The sequence below is a fragment of the Eurytemora carolleeae genome, unplaced genomic scaffold (assembly GCF_000591075.1).
Source record: "Eurytemora carolleeae unplaced genomic scaffold, Eaff_2.0 scaffold161, whole genome shotgun sequence".
In the NCBI taxonomy this organism is placed as follows: Eukaryota; Metazoa; Arthropoda; class Copepoda; order Calanoida; family Temoridae; genus Eurytemora; species Eurytemora carolleeae.
The window spans coordinates 193,199-203,162 of record NW_019396085.1 but is presented as its reverse complement, the minus strand read 5'-3'; the positions used below and the strand labels follow the sequence as shown (position 1 = coordinate 203,162).

At 34.2% G+C, this 9,964-nt stretch overlaps 1 protein-coding gene across 1 annotated transcript in view; it reads left to right on the top strand.

Moving 5' to 3' along the window:
• LOC111718004 (dedicator of cytokinesis protein 3) overlaps positions 1–9,686 on the top strand; it is a 24,056-nt gene extending 14,370 nt beyond the window's left edge. Inside the window, exons 16-25 of the mRNA XM_023493477.1 lie at positions 730–884; positions 2,172–2,273; positions 2,829–2,924; positions 5,290–5,382; positions 5,463–6,383; positions 6,748–6,950; positions 7,664–7,726; positions 8,130–8,274; positions 8,605–8,740; positions 9,537–9,686. Coding sequence (XP_023349245.1) covers positions 730–884; positions 2,172–2,273; positions 2,829–2,924; positions 5,290–5,382; positions 5,463–6,383; positions 6,748–6,950; positions 7,664–7,726; positions 8,130–8,274; positions 8,605–8,740; positions 9,537–9,686 — 2,064 coding nt within the window. The remainder of the gene's footprint in view (positions 1–729; positions 885–2,171; positions 2,274–2,828; positions 2,925–5,289; positions 5,383–5,462; positions 6,384–6,747; positions 6,951–7,663; positions 7,727–8,129; positions 8,275–8,604; positions 8,741–9,536) is intronic.
• Positions 9,687–9,964: the final 278 nt, after the last annotated feature.

The following is a 9,964-nucleotide window of genomic DNA, read 5'->3' as shown; positions in this document are numbered from 1 at the left end:
CATCAAGCCATAGTTAAAACATTTTCATTTTTGGAGGTCATTTAGGTCATTAGAGGTCGTAAGAGGTCATTAGAAGGTCAAACACTGGATTTTTTGCTGCTACTGTATTCCCTGGGTCCCTAGCTTTCGTTTGATGTGCATAAAGCCATAGTTGAAATATTTTCTATTTGTGGAGGTCATTAGAGGTCATTAGAGGTCATTAGAGGTCATTAAAATTCAATTTGATTTTATTTTATGAATTTCGATCACTAATTAGGCGTGCACCCAAAAAATTGGAAGATTTGAACCAAAAATGAAGGCAGGGCCCCCCCCCCTACATCAAATGTGCCAACTCCACCATCCCCTTTGTGACACCAAATTGTTTACTGACTGCATTTGATTTTAAAAATTAAGATAAAAAGCTGACTTTTTGGATACAGCCTCCAATTGTCGCCATCTAACATGATCACAAAGAAAATTTGAGACTGGAGGTTATTGACCTCCATCAAAAATCAAGGTTTTGCCGAAAAACCGAAAACCTGAAATTTTCACAAATAGCTCATATTGAGCCCAAACATCACCCAAAAACCTATGCAGTATGCAGATGCACCTCAAAAATTGTTTTAACCCCCTTCGTATGTCACCCTAATATATACAGCTATAAATGAGGTATGATACATAATACACATTGTGTTATTTAAGCTGCATGCAACCAATGCTATGTATTGTGTGACCCCTGCTTGTATCTAGGTATTTGTTGGTTCTGTATCCCGTCTCCTGGAACGCCTACTAGACTATAGAGGTGTACTGCAGGGGGAGGAGAACATAAATAAGAGATTATCGTGTACCCTTAACCTACTACAGTTCTACCGGGACGATTTCAACAGGCAGGAGATGTATATCAGGTAGAAAAGGAAAAGGCTATCAGGGTGCTTCGCGCCCATCATCTATTTCAACTATTAATTGTTGCTTAGTCTATCAGCATTTTCTCTTTGATAAACAAAAACAAAAAATTTAACGGATTTACAATTTTTTCGTGGATTTTCAAAATTAATCGAGAATTAAAAATTTTGGAGACAGATTTTTTGTAATTCTGAGCAATGCATCCATAAACCTTCCCAATCGGTTCAGCCGTTTTGACGTTTATAGGATACAAACAGCCAAACTAGCATACACCCAGGTCCCAGACAGACAAGTAAAACATATTTTTAGAATATAGATGCCACATTAAAATGGGTGCTGACTTTTTTTGTTTGTTCCCCCTAAATTTGTACCCCTTAGAAGTGTACTTGGGAAGCACAATTGTTCCAACCCATGTTCGCCCCTGAATATGACCCGGAGCTCATCAAAATGGAACGGCAACAGTGTTCAAAACACAGAAAAAGACTTCAGATGTAAAAAAGATTATTTTTTAGATAATAAAAAACCAGTTAATTTAATCTTAATTTAATAAAAAAAAATTGCGGTATTTAAAAAAATAATGTCAAAATGTCATTAATTACTTATTGAGGTGTGTTTCTGTTAAAAAAGATTCTTGATTGATGCTTAAAAAATTCAAAAATTATTGTTGTTATTAGAAATTGCATAGTTGGGTGAGATTTTAATAATTTTGTTCCACTTCTAATGCGTTATAGAAGTGGAACTATGCGTATACTTGAATTGGCATAAGTTGAAATTAACATTGTTTGAATAGAAAATTAGATGGTTATAAATAAATAAATAAAATGATCAACCATCGTTCCGCAGAAGTCAGGGTTAAACCGCACCATGATTACGGTTTTAAAGAAGCAAAGTGTGGAGAGCCAGGCAAAATTAAGTTGCCTAGAAAAGAAAGTAATTTCTCTTTAGAGGAACTGTTGTTCAATGTTCACACGACCCTCCATTTAAAGAGTGATATGCCCGATTGACAACAGTTCCCTTTGAACCTTTTGATCGATAAAGTGAAATATACTTATATGTGCTATCCCTTTGAAACTCTTGTAATCTTCTCAATTGTTTCTTCAGCAGAAAACCGCAAGTCACTTCTATGTAGAAACAGAATTGTCAACAAAAAAGTAAAAAACAAGGATATCTTATTAACTCTTGCTCACACAAAGCTTTTAAATGTACCATTGTAAATAAGACATGCCACCACAAATGATAGGACGCTTGAAATACCGTCACCAGTCTCTTAAAATGTAATGACATTAAAGGTACATCTACAAGCTTGAGCAGCTTCATCTCCTGGTTGGTAACCCTGCTGAAGCAGCAGCTACTCTTCTTCTTCATGCTAATCTTCTAGATTGGACGACCAGGAAGATTATTTATAAAATAAAAGCTCTTCGCTCATATAATATATATATATGTTCGCTATAGCTGGTCAAACAGCTGGAATAAATTGACTTTTTTGGCCCATAAAACTGTGGAATAGGAATACGAATAGGAAGTTATGCTTAAGATTGTAAAATGTTTCTTCCTATTTCACAGTTTTACGGGTCTCACTGTATGGCACATGACAATTTGACAAATGCCAAAGAGCAACAGTTTGGTTTTGTGTGGAATGTATTCAAATACAGCTAAATTTTTAATATTTTGTTTACCTAACAATTAATATAATATGTAACCAGAAATCTGATAAATAGACTCCAGTTATCACTTTAAATAATCCAATGAACAGATAACAGTAATTGTGCAGTGTAAACAGACCCATTTCATTTACTTAGTGGTTTCATACGTTTGCTTTGTAAAAACATGAATAAAGTATTGCTTTAATGTGGTCCTCCTATTTCAGAATTTTCTGATTCTCATTGTAGAAAATGCAGAAACAATATTTATCATCTTTATAAAAATTATGAATAATCTGGGTTCAGAACTCTTCATGCAGACTTGAGATACCCGACTCAGCAGGAGTGGCAGAGGAAGGAAGCTTTGTATATTCAGATCATACACCTATATGATTCTGCCAGGTACTGGGGGTGTCCCAATAAACATGAGAATAGTGTAGAGATGGGGGCTATTGGGGCTCAGCTTCCCCTTCCCACCCCCGGACCAGTAAAAACTATGGGTTTTAGGGGGTTATGTCTATTAGAGTTTATTTTATGAAAACATTAAAAGGCTGTGATATGTCTATTAGAGTTTATTTTATGAAAACATTAAAAGGCTGTTTTATGTGTATTAGAGTTTATTTTATGAAAACAATATAAGGCTGTGATATGTCTATTAGATTTTATTTTATGAAAACATTAAAAGGCTGTTTTATGTCTATTAGAGTTTATTTTATGAAAACAATAAAAGGCTGTGATATGTCTATTAGAGTGTATTTTATGAAAACATTAAAAGACTGTGATGTCTGCAATATAAACAGTTTATAAGACAGACAACTTCACTTTATATATATTAATATTATTATAGATTTATTTCGTACACAAAAGTAAAATGGTAGAATATGATAAGACAAAAACAAGAATACAGTATAAATATATTAATATAGTTTCTAGTCAAAACATGAAAAGTTAATCATGGTTGCGATCTCATTATCAATAGATTTGTTTGTCAGAAAAGAGAGTGGTACTTGGTATTTGAATGCTTCTATAAGAGAGGATAAGTGTGCACAATAAATGATTCTATGTAAGAGGATCAGTGTACACAATGAATGATTCTATGTGAAAGGATCAGTAGGATAAGTTTACAAATTGAATGATACTGTGTAACAGGATCAATAGGATCAGTGTACGCATGGAATGATTCAATTTGAGAGGATCAGAAGGACCAGTGCATGCTGTACACATTCAATGATACTATGTGACAAGATCACTGTACACATAAAATGATTGTATGTGAAAAGATCAGTGTAAATTTTGAACCAATAGGATCAGTTTACTCATAGAATGATTTTATGTAAGAGGATCTGTAGGATCAGTGCACACATTGAATGATTATATGTAAGAGGATCAGTGAACACATTAAAAAATTTTATGTGAGACGATCAGTGTGATAGTGTGCAAATTAAATTATTCTGAGGATCAGTAGGATCATGCACACATTGAATAATTTTAAGTGAGAGGATCAGTGTACACAGTTTGATTCTATGTGAGAGAATCGGTGCACTTTGAATGTTTCTATGTCAGAGGATCTGTGCACTTTGAATGTTTCTATGTGAGAGGATCAATGCACTTTGAATGTTTCTATGTGAGAGGATCAATGCACTTTAAATGTTTCTATGTGAGAGGATCAGTGCACTTTGAATGTTTCTATGTGAGAGGATCATTGCACTTTGAATGTTTCTATGTCAGAGGATCAATGCACTTTAAATGTTTGTATGTGAGAGTATCAGCGACTTTAAATGATTCTACGAAAGAGCATCAGTGGACTTTGAATAATTGTTTGTGAGAGGATCAGTGTACACCTGAAATAATTCTAAGTTTGAGGATTAGTGTACACTTTGGATGATTTGATGTGAGAAGATCAGTGTACACTTTGATTTAATCTATGTAGGAGAATCAGCGTACTCTGACTGTTTCTAAATGAGAGGATCAGTGCACTTTGAATGATTTCATGTGAGAGGATCAGTGTACGCTTTGAACAATTCTCTGTGAGAGGATCAGTGCACTTTGAATGATTCCATGTGAGAGGATCAGTGCACTTTGAATGATGCTATGTGAGAGTTTCACTGTACACTTTGGATTATTCTGTTTAAGAGGATTAGTGTACACTTTGGAGGATTTTATGTAAAAGGATAAGTTGTTCACTTTGATGATTCTGTGTGATGGTATCCATGTTTACTTTGAATGATAAGATGAATATACACAAAATACATGGATGATTCCATGTGTGAATACTCCAAAGTACCTTATTAAATAAATTACGGGAACCAACTATACAACTTTATAAGAAAAATGTTTAGGTTACCGGAACCAACTATACAACTTTATAAGGAAAATGTTTAGTTTACGGGAACCAACTATACCACTATGTAAAGAAAAATGTTTAGGTTATGGGAACCAACTATACCACTATGTAAAGAATAATGAGGTTATGGGAACCAACTATTTCACTATGCAAAGAATAACGAGGTTATGGGAGCCAACTATACCACTAAGAAAAATGTTTAGGTTGTGGGAACAAACTATACCACAATGTAAAGAATAATGTTTAGGTTATGGTAACCAACTATTCCTCTATGTAAAGAATAATGTTCAGGTTATGAGAACCAACTATACCACTATGTAAAGAATAATGTTTAGGTTATGGGAACCAACTATACCACTATGTAAAGAAAAAAATGTTAGTTATGGGAACCAACTATACCACTATGTAAAGAATAATGTTTAGGTTATGGGAACCAACTATACCACTATGTAAAGAATTGGCAGATCTGTATGAAAAGAGAACATATGATTATGTAAAACTTTCTGCACTTTTCAGGTTCGTAACATTTATAACAATTGTAAAAATAAAAAATAAACATATTTATTCGTATTTTTTAATGTAGTTTTTAATTTTAGGCAAATGGCTGATTTCTACAGCAAGATAATCTCAGAATTTCGACCAGATTCAGAATACTTTAAAGTCGGATTTTACGGGCTTTCTTTTCCGTATTTTGTTCGGAACAAGGAGTTTGTTTACCGAGGACTAGAGTTTGAAAAAATAGGGGAATTTACAACGCGACTTCTCCGTGAGTTTCCGACAGCGCGCTTGTGTGGAAAAACTTCTGAAAATGTGGAAGAGTTAAAAAATCAAGATGGAGAACATATACTGATAGTTTCTGTAAAACCTTTACCAAAAGATTCTGGCACCTATTTCGGGCCAGAAGTCCCACAAAATGTTAAAAACTTCTATGCTGTTAACCAAATAAGAACATTCCAGTATGATCGTCCCTACCATAAAGGGGAGATTGACAAGAATAACGAATTTAAAACATTATGGATCGAAAGAAACCGATATGAGACAATGAGTGAATTTCCCGGAATACTGAAATGGTTTGAAATATCCAAGACTAGTGTCTCCCAAATTAGCCCGGTTGAGTACGCCTGTGAGTCTGTATCCTGTAAAAACGCGGAATTGCGCAAATTTATTGCACAGTATTCAACCAACCGATCGGAAAACGTGATGCCTTTCACAATGCGTCTTCAGGGCAACATTGATGCTGCTGTTAACGGTGGTTTTGCCAAGTACAAATCTGCATTCTTCACTGATACGTTCTCCGAGGAGAACCCTAAGTATACCCATGTCCTGGAGACACTAGCCGGATATATCGGGGAGCAGGTTTCTCTACTCCAGGATGGTTTACAGCTCCATGGAGAACTAGCTCCAGAACCAGTTCAACCTCTTCATCAGAGACTGGTGGAGGTGTTCTCTACGTTGAGGACGGAGATGGAGTTTTGTAGTTCCTTCTCTCCGTCTCCCAGATCCAATAGAACATCCAGGTAGTTACAGTTTCTTATTATAAACTTCTCATTCATCAATGATAATTAATCATTTATCACACAAACTTATTTATTTTTCGAAAAGTTAACTTCATGCTATTATTTTCTTGTTTTCTAATAGCTGGTTCTACCTTAAATCGTTTCATGTCAAACCTTTCAAAAGCTCTTTCAATGATCATTAACAACCCAAATTGAATATATCTGGAACAATAATTATATCCACCCAAATTGGAAAAAGTTTTTAAGGAAATTACAACTGATACAAGTGCATGGCTTATGATTTCATCAAAGACGTATACTAACTTTCTTTTCATGCATTAGACATTGTCATATGATTTCGCATCCTAATATTCTAACTCTCTAGGATTGTGAATACGCCACTTCCTCCTATTCCTGGGGAAACGGAATGGAGTCCTGGTCCATCTTTGTATGCCCCCATTTCTGGACTGCATGAGGGACGATCTGGACTGGATGAATCGTCTCTTTATGGACGAATAGGAGGAACTAACGACTATGTGTATTCTCCTGTGGCGAACTATCAAGATATTTCGCCCCTGATAAATTCAGGTGCAGGGTTCCCAATAGACATGGGAATTTAGAGACGACTTGAATATCGTCTTTGAGTTTCGATAATGGTTAAATGACATTAAGTGCATCAAAAAACATTGAACGTCTTATGAGCTTTACAAAATGTGGTCTACCTTCTTTGTATCCTAAAAATTGACGGAGATATTAAACATTTAAACAGTTTGATGATGTATAATAATCTGTAGTCTGGACAAATTTCCTAATATCTCCTTCCATTGTGACGATGAAAAATGGTAGACCACATTTTGAAAATCCCAAGTAATTTTCGGTGTTAAATGTTTTATCTGTGATACTGCAAAATTATACATTCGAAATAATCCCACTTGGAGCAAGGACGATATAGAAGTCGTCATTTAATTCCCATGTTTATTGGGACACCCTGTATTAAAGTTTAAAGGAATCGATAAATTACTTGAATGTTTCTGTATTTTATTACACTTTGCGGATTACAACTCACTAATTTTTATCTATGATTGAAAACCTAAAACTTTTTATATTTAAATTGCAAATGCAATTCTTTAAAATTACCTCCAAATGGGATTTCTGTTTTTTTTAAATCACAGAAATTTACATCAAGTTATTTTTTTCATAAACTAAGATTCGATGAAACTTTGAAATTTGTTCTCAGCTAAATGTGCAAATCCGCCAATTTAATTTTTCTTTAGTATTAAAGAAATTTTACTGATGTTTAGGTCTCACGCTTGAAGACAATGAAAGTTCTAGAACTGATAGTGACGAAGGGGTCGAGCTTAGAGGAAATTGTCAAATTGTTCTAAACAATTCAAATTTTTTTTAGAAGCAATTCTTGTAAATTTTAACCAGTCTCATGGTTTTTCTGTTGTACTGTTGTACTGTAGTACTTAGTACAGTACAGTACAGTACAGTACAGTACAGTACAGTACAGTACAGTACAGTACAGTACAGTACAGTATGTTATCAAGCATCATATTGAGTATATCGCTTTTAAGTTTTTAAGTTATCATGGAAAGTGTACCTTCCAGTTACTAACGTGGGATTTTATTTTCAACCATTTAAATAAAATGATTACATTATTTCAAAATTATCGGTCATTTTTCATCTGTTGTTTCTTTCAAAGAAAAACGATGCTCATCTCTATCTGTGAATTCTTCTCTTAATTAAAGAATTTGACCAACCAAGGGGGAAGACGATATTTGTCCAACTCCAGCGTATACGAGAACTCTAAACGTTCTAGTTCCTCTTCTTTATCCTTCACTCACCTACCGTCATCTCTACCCTTGAACTCAGATAGAACACCTCCACTACCCCCTCGTAATAGCTTCAGGTAGGAAAAAAATTACAGGGTGCCCAGAAAGAATAAGATTTTTAGAGACGATTCTACAGAATTTTATCAAATTCGTAACTCTTACATTCATAACTAAACTACCATAGCTTTTTATGTCTTTGTATGTATAGTGAATCATCAATAAAGTCATTTAAAGATTCTTTTGAACGTGGAACACCCAATTGTATCTTAAAATCTTAATATTTAAATAGTTTATATTGGTCATTAAGAGCTCCATTTTTTGTGGGTAATCCTGTATAGCTAATCAATTAATTTAAATTAATAAGAATCATTTTCAATTAAAGGAAAGAATTTATGCATTTATTTTAGATCAAGTAGAACGGATGAAAACTCTACATCAAGTTGTTCTCTCAACTTATTTATTCAATCAACCCCTCCTCCTGTCCCCCTACACCCTTATCCTACAGCATTTCTTNCCCTTCACAAAACATTAATAATTTGTCAGGCCCAGTTCGACCACCCTCCCTACCGAGAAGGGTTTCGCACAAATCCCCGAAACATTCTCCATCTCAATCTCCAACCCGGCCCGGCCCCCCTCTTCTTCAACGTACAGTGGAACGAAGACGACCACCTCCTCTCCCTCCAAAATCTTCTAATTCTGACATTTAAAAACTTTTACTATCTTTTTACAAGATCTAGTTGTGATTTATTTTTAAGATTCTTCTCAGACTTCATATCTTTTGACTTTTTTGTGATTTGAAAACATATCCATATATATTCTATTTTTTATGCATTATTGCCTATTTAGTCTAGATAAGGAGCATTTGTGTATTCTCTTCTGCTTCAAATAAATTTTAATATTTGATAAGAGTAAAATCTAAATTACTAAAAATTCCTAAGAAATATATTTGCATAATTTTTAAAGTATCGTTCTAATCAATAATCAGAACAGCTTCTCAGTTTTCATATTTATTAATACAAATTGTTTCAGATCTCTCGATCCTCATCAGTCAATAAACATGGGTTAACTATTTTTTATGCATTATTGCCTGTGTAGCCTAGATAAGGATCGAGCATTTGTGTATTCTCTCATGCTTCAAATAAATTTTAATATTTGATAAAATCTAAATTGTTAAAAATTTCTAAGTAATATATTTGCATAATTTTTAAAGTATCGTTCTAACTGTTATCTTCTTATTCATCTTTCAAATAAAGACTAAATCTACGAAAGGAGTATTATTTTTTTTTTTTGAACAAGAAAAAATTGAAAATTTCAAAATCCATCCATTGTTTTTGATTAGGGGAGAAAGCTAAGGCGACAGGTGGTTAGTGGAGCAGATCTAGAGATTCCTGTTTGGAGAAACCTTTCGATATACGATGAATTCCTGATTTATCTGGATTTGAGTCTGGTTTTCCAGAAATATCCTTATATTTGTGAAATGTCAAGTTAATCAATAATCATTCAATATTCTTCATATTTCGACTTAAAAGGACCGTAAGTGGAGGGGAGGGGGGCCGTAGAACCGCCATGAGCCACATAAAATCATCTCCGGAGCCTCCAGATTTGCAGAATGACTTCCTAGCCAATCAAAATCATCCACGTGTCTCACGCTACGTCTCTGAGTCTCCACAACTCTTGCATCGAAAATATCTTAACATGATCAAAAAAACTGTTGCAGATAGACAAATTTTATACCATTTTACAGGTGCATCTACAATCTAACCGTAT